This window comes from Engraulis encrasicolus, chromosome 16 (assembly GCF_034702125.1).
Source record: "Engraulis encrasicolus isolate BLACKSEA-1 chromosome 16, IST_EnEncr_1.0, whole genome shotgun sequence".
NCBI lineage: Eukaryota > Metazoa > Chordata > Actinopteri > Clupeiformes > Engraulidae > Engraulis > Engraulis encrasicolus.
Genome location: NC_085872.1, coordinates 40,021,415 through 40,044,514, shown reverse-complemented (window position 1 = coordinate 40,044,514; position 23,100 = coordinate 40,021,415). Strand labels below are relative to the sequence as shown.

Below are 23,100 nucleotides of genomic sequence, written 5' to 3'. Positions count from 1 at the left end.
ATAAAGCTCGAAAGCTTATTTCCATTGTGGTCCTTGGTGTTTAGTGGTGTTAATGGCAGCAGTTGTTAAAATGACAAGAGTAGCACTGGGACCAAACTATAACACATTAAATACATAGCATACACATAACACATATTCTTTCCACTTAAAGTAATATACTACACTGACTGATCTCTAAACCATTTTTTCAAAGCTGGATGGCCCTGGAGATGAAGGACCTCCATAGCTTGTCTGTCTTGCATGGGATGGCACGGAATCTGTTGCTGAACAAGCTTCTCTGGTTGTCGAAGACAGGGTGCAGGGGGTGAATGTTGTTGTCCATTATAGAGTCAAGTTTGCTCAGTGTTTTCTTCTCAGCAGTGGTAGTGAGGGCCTCTACTTCTGTGCCAACAACAGACCAAGCTTTCCTCACCAGCCTGTCAAGTAGTCCCGCATCTCTCTTCCTGATGCTCCCACCCCAGCATGCCACAGCATAGGAAAGCACACTGGCCATGACAGACTGGTAGATCATCTGCGTCTGGCGCACACATTGAAGAATCTCAGCTTCCTCAGAAAGTAGAGCCTGCTCTGGCCCTTCTTGTAGAGTGCTTGTGAGTTGGCAAACCAGTTCAGTTTATTGTCCAGATGTACTTGTAGGTGCAGACTGTCTCCACTGTCTCCCCTCCATTTATTTCTTTCCATAAATGTTTTGATGCTCTAGTAAGACATGTGATACACGGCAATCAAAAACAGAATCAAACAGCTTCACTGTCAATGTTGTATTGAGAAATCGTAGTTGTGTGCCTGTGGGCACTACCCACAATTGATATTATTCTACAATAATGTGATCACTTCAAAAAGACACAGACTAATATGTTTCATAAGGTGTGAGCTTGCATAGACTTAAGAAGCCAATATTACTGTATGTCCAAAATCACAGGCAGAAATGATGTATGACCCATTTTAATGTACTCGTTGAATATGTTTGTCCATAATCAATCATTCAATTAATTAATCAATTAATCAATCAATTCATCAATCAAACTATTTAACAAACATTCAAACAATCAGACTCAAACAATCATTGTAGGTATCTATCTAATAATTCAAGAAACGTCTGTCTGGATCTCTGCGATTGTATCTTTGTGACACGCATAACTCCCGCAGCACAGACCAAAACATCTCAAACTTGGAAGGTGACTTGGCAGTGGTATGGCGGGTTGCAGTGCAAAGTTTCACACCGTTTGGACATAAAATAGTGAAGATATTACTTTAACTTCAATTTTCACTCAACTAGCTGATTGCGCAACCAAATTTCGGACATCGCAACCAGCTGATTGTGCAACATTCCAAGCACTAAGCACAACACACACACACTTCGCTTCGAGAGGACTGTCGCAATGTTCAATACTCACTGACTCAAGTGCACAAATAATTTCTTTAGAACGATCCAAGGTGTAAGTAAAGCTGGCGTCTGCAAAATAAGTAATGCGAGTGGCCGCAAGTTTGCTGTTTTGTCTGTGCAGACACCTTATGCAACAGGTGAATAGAATTCGGCTGAAGGGTACGCTACGCTTAGCTACCTCAAAATGAAAATTAATATGCTGCTATTATGACGTCACGTTTGGTTACCGTGTGTGCTATTATAAAAATGCAGGCAATCAACATTTCAACAACATTTGGAGCCTAATTTGAAGCCTTAACCCTATCCAGACCGGGCTTTTTTGGCATTCCTGGGACCGGGGGGGGGCTCTTTTGACCCCCCCCCTTCATAACTTAGGAACCGAATGGCGTATGACCACCGAACTTGGAGGGGATGATCTCCAGCCAAGGATCTATGAATGGCATCAGTTTGGTGTCATTATTGGATATTATGACGTCATTATGATGTCATTTCCTGATTTTATTGCCCAAAATGTCACCTTAATGTATTTTCCATTTAACTTGGGTAATGCACATCAATTTTGGTTATTATGTGCATCAGACCACTTCAAATGTTCACAAGGATGTCTGATGCTTATGAAAATGTAAAAAAATATGAAAAGTGATGATGATAAGGCTTAGATCAGTGATTTTTGGTCAGGCGATCCTGTCAGAAAACCGTTGCCATGGCAACAACACAAATGATAAACCTAATCTTTTGGTATCACCTTGTAGCCAACTTCATGTTAGGAAAAGTCACAAAGTTTCGTAGTCATAGCTTTAGTCATTCAGGAGTTATACGACATCAAAGTTGGTGCGGGCACTTTTAGCCCCCCCCCCCCGGTCTGGATAGGGTTAAACCGAGAGAGCAAATGGAAGTAATGGACAGCGTCAACCCAGACCTTCTGGGCTCCCAGGCCCCGGTAATACACAGGCAACGAACAAACGAATGAGCACGAAGTAAGAAACCAACACACAACTCAGGCAATCACTAACCTCCTGGCGGAGCTAAATAGCCTATATCACACACACATACCAATAATATCATACCAATACCAATATGATTACATATTAGTGAATATATCACAACAGTTATTATCACCACCTCTTTTCATGACGGGCAAAAAGGGTCAAAAATATCCAACGGGCTCTGCACTAGTGTCTATAATCAAGGGTGATGTCCGTCAAAAAGCTAATGAGCTTCAGTTTCTATCAGTCCTTCTAAAGGTCAAAACCCAGGGTCATCGCACCCCAAGACAATACGGTGAGTATTGTAGGTGCCAGCTGCTTTGTTTTCCAGCTAGTGGGCATGGAGTGAACACGTTCAATGTCTTCTTTTAGACCTTGCTCTCCCGATTTGAGGGCAGCATTAGTTCAGAGATCATTACACAACTCCCAAGGATATTTCTTTGCAAAAGCAAAACCTGCTCGAAAAACATAAGGGCAGGAGAAAGGTTTTTGGCTCTGACTGAGGTTAACCACTACTGACTCTGAGGTTAATTGATTTGCTGCTCAAATGCTCATATGCATGCTCTGGTGTGGGACTCCACTGTGTGTGTGTGTGTGTGTGTGTGTGTGTGTGTGTGTGTGTGTGTGTGTGTGTGTGTGTGTGTGTGTGTGTGTGTGTGTGTGTGTGTGTGTGTGTGTGTGTGTGTGTGCGTGCGTGCGTGTGTGTGTATGCATGCATGTGTGTGCATATGTGTGTACATATACAGTATGTGAGTATACAAATGTGTTTATGTGTGTGCGTAGGTGTGTGCGTGTATACAAGCATGTGTGTGTGTCTGTGTGTGTGAGCTGGACAGTATTTCTAATACAAGTACAAGTAGCCTATTTAAAATACCAATTTAAAATACGTTTGTGTATTTTGTCATTTGTATCTTACAAGATTGGAAAAAATGAAATGTAGTTTGTGTTTAAATACTTTGAGATGAAGCATTTGAGTATTTAATATACTAAAAAGTCTTTGTCTTTTTTCATTCAAAGACAAGCCAATCTAGCCTGGTCCTGACCATCCCATAATGCAATCATTTCATTTCGTATTCATGGTCTGGAGGTTGTTTGATTTGACACGATTGCAGGAAGCGGGAAGGAAATTTTCTGAAAAATCTGAATGAGTTGATCTAAACATGTCTGACGTCTATCTTTGGCGATGTAGGACCGTTTAACAGACATGTCTGACCGAACATCCTACCGTAGGATAAAATTACAATGTAGGGCCGTTTGTCATAACAACGGCCAAATCCTACCGACAACATCGCTCAACAGAAAACAGGTACCAGAAGTTGTGCGGAGCCAAGTCTCTTGGCAGAAGTACGTAGGATGGTGCGCGAGGTTAAAGCCAATCATCCTCAGGTATCTTTTGGTCAGGACATAAATCATGTGTCACCCATGCTCATATCCTTTCTCACACTCTGCTTACACCCTAAAACTGTTTTTTGTTAGATTCAACTTCACCTTACCATAAGCCCCAGTTGAGTGTTTGATTTCCGATGGGATCATTCCTGATGGCACAGGCTGTGGAAAATCTGCACAACGTGCATGCACAGTCCAAAATCCTCACTGGTGCCCCCTTTTTAATAAACAATATCTGTTAAGCTTGTATCTTGTGGTGGCCACTCACGGCTCAAAGATGGTTGGTGCCCCTGGGCTCTGTGCCGCTGACCCTTATGGATAATCCGGCCCTGCTCCTCCATGACGTCAGTAAATCTGCCTTGATTGGCGTTCATCTGGTTGATGTGAATTCAGTGTGCAGTCCACATGTTGGCGCAGGAAGTTTACTCGCTGCTTCAAACAGGAAACAGTGTTTTTTAGTATTTGGAAATTACGTTAGATATTTACTGTATGGCCCCGTTTAAGATGATGCATACTGCACATATCTGCGTAGCGTGCATGTGAGCTTTACGTAACACTTAACTTGACATGCGTCATACGCAGGACATGACCAGGGCTGAACTAGTAATCTGGTGTACAGGGCATTTTCCTGGTGGGTCGACATTCCTCAGGGGCTGATGCTGTTGCTTTTCATTTGTTTATTTAGTTTTTTCTCTTACAGACTGGCTCTCAATTTATATGGGCCAGCCCAGTGGGGTGAGCTACTAATGATATCATAGAAAAGTAGGGGCCTGCACGAGGGGCGGGTCTATGATAAAAATGCCTGGGCTTTTTTTCGTCCTAGGTCAGCCCTGGGACTCACACTCACACCTGTACTCTCTTTTGCTTGATTCACACAGGACTTTTATTACACCACTGGTCATTCTTAATAATTACGTAGAATTTCTGAGTTATTAGTTATTTGGTAGGTAAGTGGTAGTTACATTGAACCATAAGAAAAAACATGATGTGATGTGATTTGATGAAATGTTATCTGAAGTGTTTTTGCCTTTAAAAGCTCCCATCCCCCTTCTCAGAACACTTGCAAATACAGCTTTCAACATACAAAATGTATGAAGCGATTCACAGAAGCGATTCTCTGTCGCTTGAATCACGTCACGGCCGGTCTATTTGCCCGGTAACTCCTACAAGTGTCTATTGTTGTTGTAACCCCTTTAACCCTGTTAGCATTTACTGCAATGGCAGCCTGATCATGCCCACTTTACTCTATACACACCCCATGACAGGACCCATTCTGTGAAAAGTGCTATAAAATTAAACTAAACTTACGTACTTATTGTGTGTTAGCATTACCCGGCTATTAGCATTGAGTCAGGGACCCTTATGCATGGGGGGTCTTATTTAGCAGTGTTTGAATGGCAGGTTGATTATGCCCGTCAAAATGTCACATTTTATTGAAAATAAAATAGCCTACTTCAAGTGCTTCAACTTCCGTTCCATAACTTCCTCCCTCTTTCTTGTAAGAAAATGTGGAGGGGTTGAACTGTAACCTCTCTCTCGCTTTCTCTATCGTTCTCACCCTCTCACTCGATACCTATCCTTGGTCCTCCTCTCCTGTACCTCATACATTTCCTGATGTCTTCTCTCTCTTTTGCCTTGCATCTCTTTTTCTGTTCATCTACCACACTTTCTCCATTTCCCCATGTCCTTGGGAAGGGGTAGCATGTCATTTTTCCGACGCCCCTTTGGTCTGACGCATCGATATTCCAAAAATTTCCCCATTGATCCTACGGCCCACTAACTCAAAATGATTAAATTAAACCCTTTGCTCCGACAGCTCAATGTTCCGACCAATGGCTGTTTGGGGTTGGTCATCATAATTCCCCAGGTCTTATGTCCTGCTCCTCTTTTCCCCGGCCCCAAGTAGACTTCAGCTGCATGGGCTGCGACGAGCACATTGATGGCGTCTGATCGGTCAATCTGTGCCCTTACCAAAACCACCCCTAAACCTAACCTGTCATTAATGCAATGTTTCCAAGTTTTACAATTGTACCCTACCCAAAACCATTCCTAAGCCTAACCTGTCAGTATTGCAATGTTTTTGATTTTTAAATTTGTGCCATGACAAAAACTTTCTCTAAACTTAATCTGTCACAGACAGCTGCATGACCGTTGCGCATATCACAGATGACGGTGATCTAAAGCAGCTTTTGGTCGGAACATTGGACTGTCGGGACAAAGGGTTTCATTTTATCGGGTAAAAGGTCTGTAAGACTAAGGGGTCTTACACACCAAGGCGGTAAAGCGTCGCGGAACGGCCGCGTTTTTTACCGGCGTCGGTGAAAATACATTGAAACCTATCTGTCCTTACACACCAACCGGCGGTAGTCGAGCGTCAGCGGCGCGGGAGCCGGCTCCGCGCCGCGCTGCATTTGGAAAATAGAACTCGAGCGTTTTTTTCACGCCGGCGACCGGCGGTGTCTCATTCAAATGAATGGCAAAGTAGCAAGCTAGCTTTGGCTGTGGGGAGGGTTTTGAATAGGACTGGCCGCGCACGCTGTCAGTGTGCAAGGCAGAGAAAAGCACGCCGGCGCGACCGCTCCGTTCCGCCTTGGTATGTTTTGGAATATTGACACATCGGACCAATGGTGCGTCAGAGAAACGAGCAGACCCATTTGGAAAGGAGGGTAACACTTAATTTTAGCATTACATCTATAAGCACTAACACATATAATGTTAATGCCTGTATAAGTAACTTGTAAGTACTAAGCAAAATCAATCATTTGTTCGGAATGTCTACAGACAGGCTACCCGGCTCTGACATGGGGGCGCTAAGCCACCTGGGCTGAGCATTGCCTGACTTAAGAATAGGGAACCTTGTTCCACTCTGTTTTCACACTGTTCAGGGTTTGTTCAGATAGTGTACCAGGAGCTTATACACATTGTATTCTGGCACTTACAACTTACTAGAGATGCACCGGATCCTAATTTTTAGGATCCTGCCGGATACCGGATCCACTGCTTAAGATCCTACCGGATCCGGATACCGGATCTTACAAAAGGGTTGAAACCTATAGTGTACTCGCACACGTGGGCCCTTTTTATTACGTTGGCTCTAACTTTTTTTTAGACTCTTTGGATTACTGCCACACTGCCTTCACTGGCCGCTTTCAAAGTTCTTTCACTCCATGCAGCAATTGGGGTTGTGAAACATTGACTGAAAAACCTAGGCTAGAGATGCACCAGATCCTAATTTTTAGGTAACTGCCGAATACCGGATCCACTGCTTAAGATCATGCCGGTGTCCTGTCGAAATGAGCGACCCGTCGAGATGTGATTCTCTTCGCTACTGAGCATGCGCACGCATGCGCACACCCTCGCGGTGGTTTTCGCGGGTGATTGCCCATCATATTGTGAGCCCACAAGTTACGATAGAATCCCCTGAGACTGTCAACTTTAGTGACCCAAACTGTAGCCTATGTCCTCCTGAAGTTACCACCAGTCATCCATAGTCTAGTTAGCCTATAGCCTGTCCACCGACTGTCATGGACTGAAAGTTACGATATATCCCCTGGGGGGAAAACGGGAAATAGCGTGGATCATCCAGCAGATCATTGGAAAATCTGCGAAATAGCGTGGCCTCGTACATTTGCTACTTTGTTGCCTAACCGTAATCGCTCACACACTCAGCCTCGAACATTGTAACATCGATCAGAAAAGACTATTTATGTAGGTAGAGGAGGCGTTCTCATTGCAAAATGGAAAAATCGCCACCTCTGATTGAGCTGTCAAAATGCTGCCTCCACCCTTTTCACTCAAGAATTTGAATCGACTGCATTGTAAAATGCCTGAACATGGTAATAAGAAATGCACTGGTGGGGATGTTATGAAAATATGATTCTGGTTATTAAAAGACAGACATCTGCCAAAACAAAGCCACAATAGCCTACGCTATCTGCTATCTGGGAATATCTAAACCGCGCTTCTTTATCCCCATAGCACATGATTTCATGTGGCAATTTGCCTTGCGAGCCCACGTCGCATTGAAACCAAACCAACAGCAAATGACTGCATTAAACAACCCGCAGGCCCTGATCCCAAACACTTTCTCCAGTATTTGCGCAAACTCAACTCAGTCTCTTTCATATGGCACGTTTCTTAACTTGCTCAAACGAGAGGCTCACGTTTTTTTAGTGGTCAGCCGCACCAACTATTGCACACCCCTGTCCTTGAAATAAATAAAGTAATGGTTATTAAAACAGTCCTACGTGGACCGATTGAAACGCCTTCTGCGGAAAATCAAGGTCGCTCATTTAGATGAGGCATCGCAAATCGATAGAACACCACTATCGAATAGGGCGACCGGTCGCTCATCTCGACGAGGCAACACATCTCGACAGAACACCGGATCCGGATCCTGTGAAAAACCCTATTATCCTGCCGGATCCGGAACCGGATCTTGGATCCTGTGCATCTCTACAACTTACTAATAGTTAGAAATCTAGGCCGACTAGGTCCTTACTATATTGGTAATTGTGAATACATGCCTAACAAATGTTTGCGTAGTACATACCTTATGAGTTATTTACAGGCATTAATGTTGTATGTAGATGTAACGCTAAAATAAAGTGTTACAGAAAGGTAGCCTTATCCCTTGACAAAGAAATTGAAAAAAATGTTTGCCTTACAGACTGTGCCAGCCCAGTGGACTGAGCTACTAATGACATCATAGAAAAGCAGGGGGCTGTGTGAGGGGCTGATAAAGAAATGCCCCGGCTGGTATTTGGTCCCAGTTCAGCCTTGGACATTATATTTTATTTAAATGCATTTTTCAAACCAGTATTTTTGTATTTTATTTTGATACATTTTATGACCAAGCATTTGTATTTTGTATCAAAATACTTTAGGATGTAGGCTATTTGTGCCCAGTTCTGTGTGTGTGTGTGTGTGTGTGTGTGTGTGTGAGAGAGAGAGAGAGAGAGAGAGAGAGAGAGAGAGAGAGAGAGAGAGAGAGAGAGAGAGAGAGAGAGAGAGAGAGAAACGGAGACGCAGACAGGAGACATCTATCTGAATCTTGGCACACTTAAGATGTTTTTAATGTCTGGGTAAATGTTGTTTAATTTCATTTCCCCTTTCATGTTGTCTGTTTTGTTTTCGCCTAAAGACACATCTAGTGATTAACATCTAAAAAAAACCCAACAATCAAAAACACAAGTCATAAGAAGCTGTCATCGTTGACATCCTTGTGTAAACAGAAACATGCACATCTTCAACTAACTGCACATCTTCAACAGCGTGTTAGATTCTGCTAAGGGCAAATGAGAAGATCTGGCCAATTTCTCAGCTTAGGATCTGAGCGCACTAATTACCGCATGAGCAAGGGCAGCTGATCCCACAAGTCCTGCTGAGGCTAAATTTGAAAGTTGAGTTTGTCCAGGAAGGAGAGAACTTTAATTGATGACAGTCTGATTGCCCTTTACTCCATGTAGTCTCATTATGAATTTGCAGTTGTTCCAGGCCTATGTAACTTGATTATGCAGCAGCTTCCACAGTTCATAAAAAAAACGGAACTCAGCACTGTGGGACAATTTAACGTGCAACTTGTCCATCTCTTTCACATAATGAGTAATGCGTAAAATGTCAAGGCCACTATAAAATAGACCTGAGTGGATGATTTCATCCTTTCTTTGTTTTTTTGTGTCCGCTGAGGATAATGGTTGGATTCTGTGCACATTTTCAGAGGGCTAACAATTGCCGTCTGAAGTAATTGAATTCACCTCTGTCCTTTTGGTGGAGCGACCTTGCTCCGCCAGAAAAAAAATATATAGTGTCAGCCTTTGATGAACAGAGCCAATAAAAAGCCTGTTGACATTTGAAATAAAATAATAAGTGGCCGTAATTTCACCTGCCCACCGCCATTTACATGCAGAACACAGATTTAATGGTAACAACAAGCAGAGGGTTCGGTCGGAAGAGCGGAGGGGAGTTGTCATGGTCACCAATGTGAAAGGTTTGACGAGAATGTTTTCGAGAGAAAAAAAACACGGTGGCATTACAAATGGCGTGCGGAGTGATCCAGAGTTTGAGGGGGCCGTGTTTTCCTGAACACTGAAAATAAACAGTTGCAGATCAGCTTCTGAGCGTGACTGTCTGCCCTATCAAGAGGAGCTTATGTGAGGCAATTAGAGTGTCATTTGTGCTGAAACCAGACACTCTAGCAGCCTAACAGCAATGCTGGTCTCTGAGCCGGTGGGGTATTAAGTCTGAATCATAACATGTAGCAAGCGCTATGACTACATTCCCCCTTTCTTCACACATATCTGCCCTGTGCCATTGAGAATGGTGTCCTGTTGGTAATTAGCACAGTGCATCCTTCCTCATTACTCATAAATCTGATTTTAACTGGCCAACAAGAATTAATTTTCGTATAACTGAGTTACTGTAATCTGCAGTGGGTATCTGACACGCTGAGAGGATTATTTTTGCCCATGCCTATCTATATCTCCCTGGTTGTGTGTGTGTGTGTGTGTGTGTGTTTGTGTGTGTGTGTGCGTGTGTGTGTGTGTGTGTGTGTGTGTGTGTGTGTTTGTGTGTGTGTGTGCGTGTGTGTGTGTGCGTGTGCGTGCGCATGCATTTGTGTGTGTGCGTGTGTGTGTGCACGTGTGTGTGTGTGCGTGTGCGTGCGCATGCATTTGTGTGTGTGCGTGTGTGTGTGCACGTGTATATGCACGTGTATGTGTGTGTGTGTGTCCGCGTGCGTGCGTGCGTGCGTGTGTGTGGTGAAGATGCCGTGCAGATAACTGGAATTACATCAACTTTGCTGAAAGAGGAGAACATGGCACACTTTGCTGACAATCAATGGCCGAAGGCTAATGTATATCTGGGCATACCCTGCTGAAAAGGCAGAAGCATGGAATCTGCTGGTATTATACCAGTTGACAAACCTGACAGAATGTATTGATCTAATGTTTAATTGACCTGTCTTCTCAACTGTAATGTGATTTGTAAATGACCTTAAAGCTATGAGAAGAAGAAAAAAACGAGTTGGCATTTTCACTGTGTTGTGAACACAGATGGGAGTGAGGTGTAGTGGAGAGAGCAACAAAAAGCAGCTACAGTTAAGTCACTGATTCTCAGTAAGTAACTTTTCACACATATCGTTAATAGGCCAGCTTTCATGTCCCTTGGTGTCTGTCTATCATACCAGAGCTGCTGTAGGGTCATGGGCCCAGACCTGGCCAGGACTATGCAGGAAGACCTTGGTTGAACAACAGTAGCACTGCAAATTTGTGGTGTCTTGAATAGCATTCCACAAAGCACCCACTGCCACCTCCCATGTCCAATTAATTTGAAGGCATCCTTAGCTTGAAAAGTCCCAGACAACTCTCGACATTCAAGACAGTTTTTTTGGACTGGTGCTGGTAGAATGCGTTTCAGTTTTAGGACTATGTCTCGAGCTTTCCTTTTTGTCACAGTGGCTGTTCAGACAGCTCAGTTTGGCAAGAGGAATTATTTATTCCGCTCTGTATTCCATCCAGTAGAGACGAGCGTTGCATAACGTGTCACTCAGAATTTGTCTCTTGCATGTGATCAACCTTGATGTTTTTTAATCTAAATCAGATCAAATAATCTCTCGGCAACCGAAAATGGCACATCATTTGTTTGTCTCCCTGTTTATCTCTTCTGCCAGACGTGATGGTGGCAGCAATCTTCGATCATATCCAAATGCTGCTCATGTTTTGATGCGGTAAATGTGATCCTCACTTCAACGAACCACCACTCCTAAACTCAACACAATAAAAGTGAGCGACAGATTCTGCCATGGATACTGTAGGACCTTGGTCTTCATTTCCCTCATCCCCTCCCTTGTCCTCCGTCTGTGTTCTACCTCTCTCTTTTTCTTCGCCCGCTGAGGATGTGGTATCTCGTTTGAAGGCAAAATGCATTATTAAAACCACACGGCACACTCCGCTGAGATTTTGTATTCCCTGTATGGGACCGCCAGTGGATTCAGCTGGCCTTCAAGGAGGCGTCATCAGGGGATGTGCCAGCTCTTGTGAGCCACCGACGCACCAGGGTTTGAAGCCTAACAGGTTACTGTCCCCGAGGCCACATCCCAAAAGGACGGCAAGGGGTTGGGTAGGCCTGCCTCTCTCTCTCTCTCTCTCTCTCTCTCTCTGTCCTTCACATGCTCTCTGAGAGGGGGAAGAAAACTTCACAGGTGATCTGTGGCGTTCCTTTGTGTTACTGTTGTATAATTTCCACGGGCGTAGTGCTGCTCCATTTCCTTTGCTTTTCCCCTTCCCTTCTCATGCTATTCTTTTATCCTTTGCTCTCTCATCTTGTCCCGTCTCCACAGGAATTTGTGTGTTTTACTCATTATTCTCCTCTATCCATCTCACCGCCATGTACCATCCAGGAGTTGCTCTGCTGTAACATAGCAAGGGAACAACACATGTGAGCTTCCTCTTCCATGTGCAAGCCAATCTGTCACTCAGATTATGCAGGTCAAAGTCCCTGATCTCTTCTCTACAGCCCTTACTTGGGGAAAAAAACCATGGGCGCCAGGAACTCTCTTGCCAGGGGTCAAAGTTGCTGTGTGTGATCTGTCGGTCTTGTCACCACTTATAGCACGTGGCGACGTCCAAGGTGAGATACCACCTTCTTCCTCCATAAACTTTGCAACGGAAGTGAACTGTTAGAGGATATGTGCTCTCAAGCCTGAGCACCTTGCAAGCAGGCCTCATTCTGCATTCCATCTCTGTACAGGATTTATCTTTATTTCCACATGTGCATCATGCATTTTGTATGAATGTAATGTACAGGGAGAATTTTAAATGATCCGGCACCTAAGTTAATAAATTATACAAAGCCCAGTGTGTATTTCTGCGCTTGTTCAAACACAATGAAAATGTTTATCATGATGAAAAGCTAAATATGTAAATAAGTCACGTATGTCTCATCTACCATTTCCTGAATACAAATTATAGAATATACACTAATGTGCAATACATGCGCGTTTAAAGTGCGTTTACACGTAGTAGTTCTACAAAAGACACATAAATTACTGCTCATTTCAATATGAAAAGGTACTGACGCTCACCAGCTTTGAAGAAATATGTGAGATTGTATTGACCAACATCAAAATGCATAGCTTCACCATGGGCTCTTCATGGCATACCGTAGCACCATAATCAAAGCGCTGAACAAAAAAAAGGTACATTGGCTTCACATAAAAAAGGGATCCCTGATAGGCAGAGACTTCATATTGTATAGCCGATACAAAACAGCATCACTAACTTGTTCCATTTGACCTTGTGCTTAGAATGATGCACCCAAGTAGATGGAAGCTCTGCTGAGGATTATCCAGCTTTGTAGTCAGCAGTGAATTGCAGTTCCACGCAAAAGCTTCAGCAGCTCCCTGTAGCACAGAGGGATACATTACTACAAAGTATTTAATGGCGGTGCTTCTTTTGACATGGATATTGCTTCTATTTGTTTCACTGCCGACCCATGGTCCTCAATCAGCAGTGGTGTAGTCTACGTAGAACGCGGGTATACAGAGTACATTGTGTGTATGTACATTGTGTGTATATGGAAACAGACGAATGAATGAATGAATGAATGAATGAATGAATGAATGAATGAATGAATGAATGAATGAATTGTACCAGGGACAAAACAGAATTTCAGGGACATGTAAGGGTAATGTGAAGATTATGACTATTAAAGCAAGCATTCTTAACATATCAAACAATCATCCTGGCTTGGTTTCAAAATATGAAAGTCAGAGGTTTAAAATAGAAAAGATGGTAACAGAAGGCAGATCCAAAAAAACAGCTTTTACACCAAAAAATAGATTTTTTTTTTACAAAGGCCTGAAAAAAATAGAGACATTTTGCCAAACCAAATGTCCATGAAGTAAACAATATTTCAAACTTTAAAAGATGGGAATGCTGTTGAACAGGTGGTTGACAGCAAAAATATGAATACGCTGAAATAAGGACGTAGTTGAAGAAACAAAAACACCTGGGGAAAAAAACTAAACAAATGACAGACCCGCCTGGGACATGAAGACATTACTAGAAGGAGCATAGCAGCAAAGTAGAACAACAGACAGACATCTTGCCACGTGTATCTGCTTATTATAGTACCTTCATTTGGTGTGGATGCCATTTAATGTCCCTGGGGGGAGATAGGCTTCTTTGTATTCAACAAGGTCTGCGTGACACTCATTTCTTTTCTGATCTTCCTCAATCTCCTGCCCGGGCTGCCTTTCCTTCAAAGGGGGGCCTGTTCCTGTGTCTTACCAAATCCAAAACAGCCTCTGTCTCCCCTGATGCAGGATGTGATGTTATGGTATCATTCTTCCCATTGCCCTATTCATTTGGTGGTTCTCGACCTTTAGCCTGATTATCATCGACTTTCAATCTCTTCGAGACTTGGTCTGACCAAGAGCATAATAATTAGCATTTCCCAAACACCATGATTGACAAGCCTCCCTTGGTTTGCTAATGGTTGTTTGCTTCCCAACAAAGTGGGAGGAGTTCCCGATTTTTCGGGAGCTCAGAAAGTACTTGCATTGCTCTTGACCTGACGAGTAGCAACACTGAAGGTGTTGTGTCACTAGGAGGGCACGGCCTGGCTACTACCTTAACCCCTCATGCCCAGCCCAACCCACGTTTCTTGTCTGGGGCTTTCCTCGCAGAACCCAGAGCAAGTCGCAGCAGCGCAGAAACTTTTCCATCCTGTGCAGCAGCCAAGTCACCCTGTCGGGTGATATTTCTGGGGCCAGGGAGGCCTGCATCCATATCAATCGGCTACGGCGATGAATAATGCAGAGCCTGGTGCTCCCTGGCATCCACATAACTGAGCCTCCTCAACACGATTAGATCACATCAATATGTGTGAGTGTTTGAGTCTCTCTTTCTCTTTCTCTTTCTCTCTCTCTCTCTCTCTCTCTCTCTCTCTCTCTCTCTCTCTCTCTCTCTCTCTCTCTCTCTCTCTCTCTCTCTCTCTCTCTCTCTCTCTCACTCTCTCTCTCTCTCTCACTCTCTCTCTTTCTCTCTCAGACAGAGACAAAAAGATAGACAGGAAGAAGAGGAAGGATAGATACACACAGAGACAAGCATAGATGGAGACACAGCAATGGAGTGAGAGTAATGTTATTTTTCCAATTGCACCCTACGTGCCCACCTTTGCTTTTAGCGAAGGTAAGAAAAGGCAATAATAAGGAAAAATAGAGAGGATCACAAGGAAGTACTGGAAGGGAAAAGAACGGGAAAAAAAGATTTTGATACGATCAAGTTTTATGACACTTCACACACAAAACGGCAAATTACCTCAAGGACTTCTGTGTGTGTGTGTGTGTGTGCGTGTGCGTGTGCGTGTGCATGTGTCCGTGCGTGCGTGCAGGGCCGGTTATAAGCATAGGCCGGCTAGGCGGTCGCCTAGAGCGCAATGTGAAGAAGGAGCGCCGAAATGGCGCTCTCCGATGCGTAATTTTGCGATATGGAGGTTTTTTTATGAAGTCGCAATCAACAAAGCGGCGAAAGCGCTCCTCACGGCAAAGCGCCCCTCAGCCAATAGTAATATCGCTTTCAACTGTCTCTGGGAAGTCTGTGAACCAATTAACAGACAGTCCTGAGAAAGGGGGCGGGACGAGTGACAGCGTGCGATCTATTTTGAATTTGGAGACTCATTCGAGAGACAGAGGGCAAGCGTGAACAGCAATGCTGCTCTGCTGGGTGGAGAATTGTTATGTTCTCATTAAACCAGTCATTGCATGATGCAGGAGTTGCAGAGGGTGTTTTGGAAGTATGTGATTTAATCAGCAACCGTTTGTGATCATGTAAAGCCTAATAGTTATGAGGCTACTGTTTGGAATTAGAGGGAAAAAGAGCTTTGCTTTTGATCTGAGAAATCGCTAGTTAGCATGCTAACTTTAGCCAAGTATGCCAAGCAATGAAATCCAGTAAAGTAGCTGTTAGTAGCCTACTCACTAACACCCACCTGACATCATAATACTTGCTTAGGTTGACCAGCAATGTAAAGTAAGACTGGTGCCATGTTTAAAACAAGTTTAGCTGCCATATCTCCTTCCATCCACTTGAATGAATTACCTGCTTGTTGTAAGCTTAAAAAAAAACATTGTTTCCAGACCAGAATGACATATAGGCCTCCATTAATCATGTAACAGAACCACGCACAGCATGTTTTCATGCTGAGTGATGTAGTATTGCAGACAAGTGAGGCTATTTACTATATTTTGTATATTATGAAATTCAAAAGCGTGACAGCTTTTCTCCCTTTCTCTCACCCTGTCCCTCCAGTTCAAACACATAGATAGCCCCCTTCTCATTCTCCTACTCACAAATGCACCACTATTTCCAGTACAGAAATGAAATTGGTTTGGAATCATAGACAGCACAAATGTGTAGCTTATTAAAATTGTTATGCTGCCATGCTTTGTGATGCTGTAGGTAGTGTAGATAGGCTATCAATGCAGACCTCCTTGGTAGGCCTATTGTCTACACATGCATTTGACATGCAAATGTACTGTACCACTCTCCTGGCATTTCAATTCCATTTTACAGTTCAAACACATTGATAACCTCCCTCTCATCTGGGGTTGGGGGCACCACCACCATTACATCCAAGACACCACACAGTGAAGGTACTTTCATGCGACTCAATCTGATGTGATCGTCGGCTGTCCAAAAGAACCAGAAATCCATTTGATGCAAAACAGTTATTGTTCTTGATGCTATTTAGTTAAGCTTACTACCAGTATTACTCTTGTGTTCTGTAAGGTATAAAAAAGAGAGGGGGGGGGGGCAGAACTCAAACTCGCCTAGGGCGCCAAATAAGCCAGAACCGGCCCTGTGTGTGTGTGTGTGTGTGTGTGTGTTTGAAGTGTGGGTTGAAGTACCACACCAGTTCTCCTCAGCTCACGGTATGAGTTTTTTAAGTCTTCTGTTAATCATCTCCCTCCCCAGAAGCACGTTCATCTAAGAACTCACAAGCCCATTACTGCACCAGCAGGACATCCACAGGCTGCTTGCTATGATCTTTCTTTTTCTCTGCCTCTCTCTCTCTCTCTCTCTCTCTCTCTCTCTCTCTCTCTCTCTCTCTCTCTTTTTTTTTTTTTCTTTGTGCACGCCTGCATCGCATGCAGTTGCAATCACATTCATGACACAGCACACATGTATCCGCCATTTGTTAGATTGAGTAGATTTGTTAGACCTCTGAAGTGGTCTATTCTCCTTTATTAAAATGTATACAATTATGTCCAAATCCCAAAATGCTTATTGGCAACCCAACAAAACACTTGTGTGGCTGACTTTATGCCATTGTTTATTCTAAATGTGATTCAAACATTTATATAATAAAACTGACGTCTACCAAGAGCTGCTGTGTCCAGCATGACATAATTACAAAACTGTTTGAAATATAGCTCTGAGTTGGAAAATTAATCTTTGTATGTCTATTGTTTGCAAATACCTTAACAAATGGACTGACAAATATTTGTGCAAACAATTATTCATCAGTGAACAGTAATACCCCTCTTTATGCCTTCAATTAACAAAGCAAGGGTTCTCTTTCGGTCGACTTCACTTGACATCTCACTATGGGTAACGCTTTCTATGTGACCATTTGCCGAAGCTCTCTTTCAATCATGCCACCTGACTAATGAGCTATTCTGTTCTCTCTTCGCCCATGGCATTACCAGCATCCTGCTTTGATCCGTTTACCAGAATACGCAGAAAAAGTCAGTGCACAGACTTTCAGGATTGACAGCTCCACTTAGTCGAAAGAGTCTCACTCTGACAGATTATTTCGTATTTCGTGCCGTCTTTTTGTTTTTTCATTCGCAAAACAGTGTTTCCCCCTTATCAAACTTTTCTGCTGACTTACTGCTAGCCACTAGCCTGTTAGCAAGTCTTAGCTGCGCTAACTAGCACTGCTACATAGCTATCTTAGCTTAGCTATCTTAGCTCAGCATATCTCACTGATTGCACCCGACCAGCTATTCTCAGAGCAACGATGCAGCCCTTGAGGCCAGTCTTTTTTATTTTTTAAATATTCTTTTTATTATTTTTTGCTTTTATTTTTGACGGGGCAGAAGAGGAGAGACTGGAAATGAGTGGGGAGAGAGAGATACGGGGAAGGACCGGCAAATGACCCGGGCTGGAATAAGTCCCGGCTGGCCAGTACAGTAACCCAGTGCCCTACCTTTAGGCCACCGCAGGGCCCTCTTCAGGTGGGAAAAGGATCCTCCTCGTTCGTGCCCGACGGCTGCAGATTCAGCATTGCTGCAAATGACACCGACGTCTTCTGTACCGTGTGTCTCGGATACCAGCGCACCCTCAAGGGTGAGAGGGTGGCAGCAAGGTTGGGGGTGCCCTGGCCCACCCCACCCCTGACCCCACATCATTCATTCCTGGATGGCCGCTACCTCCCGCTGACGGCACTGGCCGAACAGTCGCCTGTCGCCTTTCCCAGACACCATGGATGACCTCACCAAAACCTGGGCAAACCCGTTTTCAGTGACAGTTACCATAGATAGATTTCCAGGCAACGTCACTATGCCTGCAACTAACGGCAACTGCGCATGCGAGGGGCAGAAAGCCGCGCAGTTCACTGTTGTTTTCTATCGACGCTGACACCGCTAGATAAAATGACAAGGAGTTGTTGTGTGGTGGATTGTACAAATAGAGCCGGAAAGGGGGTCCGTTTATTCAATATACCAAGGTCCAAGCATCCATTCGCCAGAAATCGACGAAGGTTATGGCTTCAAGCTATAAAGAGGGCGGATTGGGGCACGGATGGTCCACAAGGAGACGAGAGTGTCTGTAGTGCCCATTTCATTTCTGGTAAGTGTTGTGTTGCAGCTGATTATTTGTGTAATAATTGATCTATAAGTTTGTGAAAGCGACTATTGTGGTCTATGGCGTGTTGGTACTAATCCCTTTGCCTGCAAACAGTTAATGATAAGCAGGTTGTAGGTGAGTGAGGCTGTGGTAATTTCAATTTAAACTTAGCTATCGGTAGCATGCTAGCGGTAGCGTCAGCTATTTTAATGTCCTTTTTTTACTGTCCTTTCTTACTGAATATCCAGTCCTTGTTCATGTTAATCAGTCAACTTCACAATTGTTACTTGTTGTGAAGTAGACTGAATTCGTTTGGGCAGTGAAGTAGTTGGTAACCCAGCACTTCACAAAGCAATGTGTTACTGTTAGCTGATGTTGCTATTCCTTGCAAGCAGTAGCTAATGTTGCTGTGTTACATGTCAGTCTGTAATTAATTCTGGAGCAGCAAAAATCAACCATCTTCCATGGAAATTGTAAATGAACATTGAGTGAACAGTGAAGTCTTTTCAACATAGAAAAACAATATTGCAGCTGGTTCGTTGACTTAAGTGTCACGTTACAGACATCCCATAGCCTGGTTCAGGGAGTCTGCTTGACATTGTTAACTAGCTCTGTCTGGAGCCTACTCAATGATGTCCGCGACGCGAGTCTGGGGAAAATATCTAGTTTTATAAATGCTAGAGTTTACAGGAAAGATGATTCTTCCTTCATCGTGCGTGGACTTAGAGCTAGATTAGACTGCGCACTGTGCACAGATTACCAAAATTGTTACAGGACAGAAAAGCATAACCTGCACTCACTCTGTTTCAAAGCTTTTGCTCGGTTCAGAAGTCGAGTTGTCAAAAAAAAAACGTTCTTGGGGTGACGGGGTGATGCTGTCTATCTTACAACCACTAAGTTAACTTGATGTTACAGAAATCACAATATGACTCCATAGGAAATACATAATGTGACCAACATGATGAATTGGTGAATTTTACAAGGCAAGCAGTTATCCCCTAAAGATTGAAAGATGCTTTCATTCCTCAGGGGAGCCATCGCTGGAGTATGATAGCCCAGATTTTGTGCCCTCCATATTCCCTCATAATCGCATCACCAGAGATGGGACAGCAGCTGTTTTAAGGTATGTAGTTGTTGGTGTAATCCTTATGTAACCGAGGGTAGGTTGGAGATCTTGGTAAATGTGTGTGTTTTTAAAGACTACTAGTGATGGGCAAGTGAAGCTTTGTTGAAGCTCTGAACCATTTGGCACATTGGACTGAGCTCCTACTTTTGCACACTAACTTCCAGACATTTGACATTTTGGGCTACTGATGAGGCAGTTGAGGTAGACGACATTACAAAGGCTGCGATGCCACATTTATTTATTCATTCATTTATTATTAGGCTATTTTTTGGGCGATCAGAATAAAGCGTTGCTGAACATTAATGTCTTCTCCTTGTTGTGTTCATAACTTATGATGATGTTGTCTACTTGTCAATCAAGTGGGACTTATAGGCCTAATGACAGTCAATAAAATATCTGGTTCAACATGTAGGCCTAGCAGCACAGCATCACTCTGCTAACAAGACAAGAACAGTGCAAGTTTATATATATATGTATGTGTGTGTTTACACTCCTTAATGTCTTTCTTTATTGTAGGTTTGCACGAAAGGCGAGGCGCGAAGATCGAGGTCCCCCTACTGATGGACAGACAGAACCGACCGTTATGACCTACCATGAATTGTCTGCAACAGGTATGTAACATTACTTCTATAAATCATACAACAGAGATGGCTTAACGGTGTACTGAAGGCCACTAACCCCACATTGCTCCAGGGACCGTAACCAATACCCTGTAAATTACTGTAAGTCGCTTTGGATAGAAGTGTCAGCTTAATAGAAGTACTTGTCTTCTGTATTGCACAGGTTGGGACTTGGGATTACCATTGTGAATGCTGTAATTTCGCAACACTGTCTTACTGCTAAACCACTACCGTACATTTCCATCAATACCCTTTGTGGTCAGCATGCAAGATGAGTTTTGTTTCTATATGGCTCTGATGCCATACACACTGTTGACGTCTGTGTGTGTGTGTGTGTGTGTGTGTGTGTGTGTGTGTGTGTGTGTGTCCTTGTGTAGAAGAGATTGCAACCGAGCAGCCACCTGAAAAGCCACTGGAACAACAGTACAGAGAGTTGCTTCAGGATTATTCGGCACTGAAAGAAGAACTGGAGGCTGTGCGGGAGGAGAATCGTCAGCTGAAGGACAATCTCAAAAAATCACAATTTGGGTTTGATGCCATTTCACCTAGGGCTTTTTGTTTCTTTACTGGTCTTCGTTCAGTAGGGCTATTTCTTTGGCTTTTAGCTATTCTGAAAAGGAGTACCTCGATCACACTTCGTGGCGGGTTAACCTGGGAAAATAATTTCCTAATCGTATTGATGAAAATTAGGCTGGGCCTATTAAACAGGGACATAGCGTACCGATTTGGCACTTCCTTCACAACGGTTTCGCGCATTTTAAGGGAGTGGATACCTTTACTGTCATCCACACTGAGACCTATGATTGTTTGGCCAAGTAAAGAGAAAATAAGGGCCAAGTTACCCAGAGTCTTTAAACCAAAATACAAGAACTGCAGGTGCATCATCGACTGCACAGAAATATTCATTCAGCGAACATTCAATATGACGGCAAGATCGGAAACATGGTCTAATTATAAGCACCAAAACACCATGAAATATCTCATCGGAATTACACCTACAGGTTCAATTTCATTTCTTTCAGATGGTTGGGGTGGTCGGGCCTCTGATAAACTAATCACTATTGATTCAGGGTTTTTAAAGAAAGTTGACCCAAAGGATGAGATACTGGCTGACAGGGGATTCCTCATCCGTGAGGAATTGGCCATGGTTGGGGCGACCCTCAGAATCCCTAGTTTTACAAAGAGCAAGTCCCAATTGTCTGGTAGATGCGTTGACACATCCCGGCAGCTGTCCCGCGTGCGAATCCATGTTGAACGCGTTATTGGACAACTAAAACAGTTCCTCATACTTAACACAGTCATACCAATTAGCCAGGTTGACCTTTTGGATGACGTTATTGTTATTTGTGCAGCTCTCACTAACAAAAAGAGGTCTGTGGTTCCCCTGAAAAGATGAAATGTTTTGCTTGTATAAAGACCCGATTCACTGTGTCTGTAATTCATGAACACACTTTAATTTTACATTTTAATAACTATGTAGTTGAATGTCACACAATGAAATGAACAAATGAAAATGAAAATGAAATGCAACGCATTAACAAATGAAATGTTAGTTACAAATGATCCGTTGAAAATGTTACCATTGTCACTCTTTCTTGTGAAATTAATAAATGTTTTTTTCATTAATATAGTGCATTTTTTCTTTTTCTTGTTTTTAAAGGGTTATGTCACGTAACATGACAAAGGTGTACTGATCTATTTTCTATTATACAAAATCACAAGAAAAGCACAAGAACTCCACAAAAAAAATGTGTGTCACATGTGCTAAACCGGTTTGCTTTTTTCATAGATATAATTGACACTTAAGTTGACTGTCGCAGACTAGCCTTGACATCCACTTGTCCATCCAATTCTTTGTTTTCCTCACAATTGCCACACATGTGTAATGAAACTGCTGGCTGCAGTGACTGCGTGTTATCATTTTTCCAAAGCTTTGCCTTTTGCCTTTTGCTCAGGTGACTTCGGCTAGCAGTGGATCATGTTTCCGGCAGATAAGCTCTGGGAGGAGGTGGTTCATAAAAAACACCTCTGCCTTTGGTAGAGTCTCATCCAGAAATTTTGTGTCGACTAAGACCCTATGGGTCACTGTGTTTTCTTTTGTCCAAACCATGAAATCACATATGCCCAACTGACACACGTACATATGGAGTTGCACCTGACAGTAGTAAGGGTGTTTTTTTTCTCAACTCCAGATTGGTGTCGAGGCAAAAGTCAGCATCATTTTCTGAATCCTGCAGTCCCTCCCTGTATTTAAAGGGGCACTTTATCTCAAGCACACCACTTCCACAACAATCGCATGACCAGAACCCATCAGGAGTGGCAGCCAGATACGGCTGGTCTGCCTTTACAGTCAGACCCACGTGTTTGAATTTGACATTTCTATGCTCCCTTTCCATTTGATTTATGTATTCCTGTCGTGCTGTCCCCTCCATCTCCCTTCCCCACAACACAGCTGGCACCGAAAGTGGTTTGTCATTGTATTGCATGATCTTTTAAACCAGATTGTCAGGAGAGGTTTGTTGGCATGTTATAACACGGTAAAAAGTGCTCCCTGTTACCCGCCCTGCCCTGTGTATATTCCATGCAACACATTCACTCTGCTGATTTGTGACATATTGGAGCCTCTCCGTTTGGTCAGATGTAACATTTTGTTTAATCTCTTCATAGGTGACCTGACACTTTCTTTTCAGGTCAGCTGGTGACAGCTCCCTAGCAGCTGGCTCATACACAGCAGTTAATGGCTCAG

The 23,100-nt window shown here is 43.3% G+C and overlaps 1 protein-coding gene across 1 annotated transcript; it reads left to right on the top strand.

Annotated features, from left to right (window-relative positions):
• Positions 1-18,457: 18,457 nt before the first annotated feature.
• On the top strand, positions 18,458-21,980 carry LOC134466577 (uncharacterized). The gene is made up of 4 exons (XM_063220474.1): positions 18,458-18,611; positions 19,638-19,731; positions 20,251-20,345; positions 20,732-21,980. Exons 3-4 carry the CDS (start codon positions 20,318-20,320, stop codon positions 21,748-21,750), a joined length of 1,047 nt encoding a protein of 348 aa, XP_063076544.1. The 5' UTR covers positions 18,458-18,611; positions 19,638-19,731; positions 20,251-20,317; the 3' UTR covers positions 21,751-21,980.
• The last annotated feature ends 1,120 nt before the right edge of the window (positions 21,981-23,100 follow it).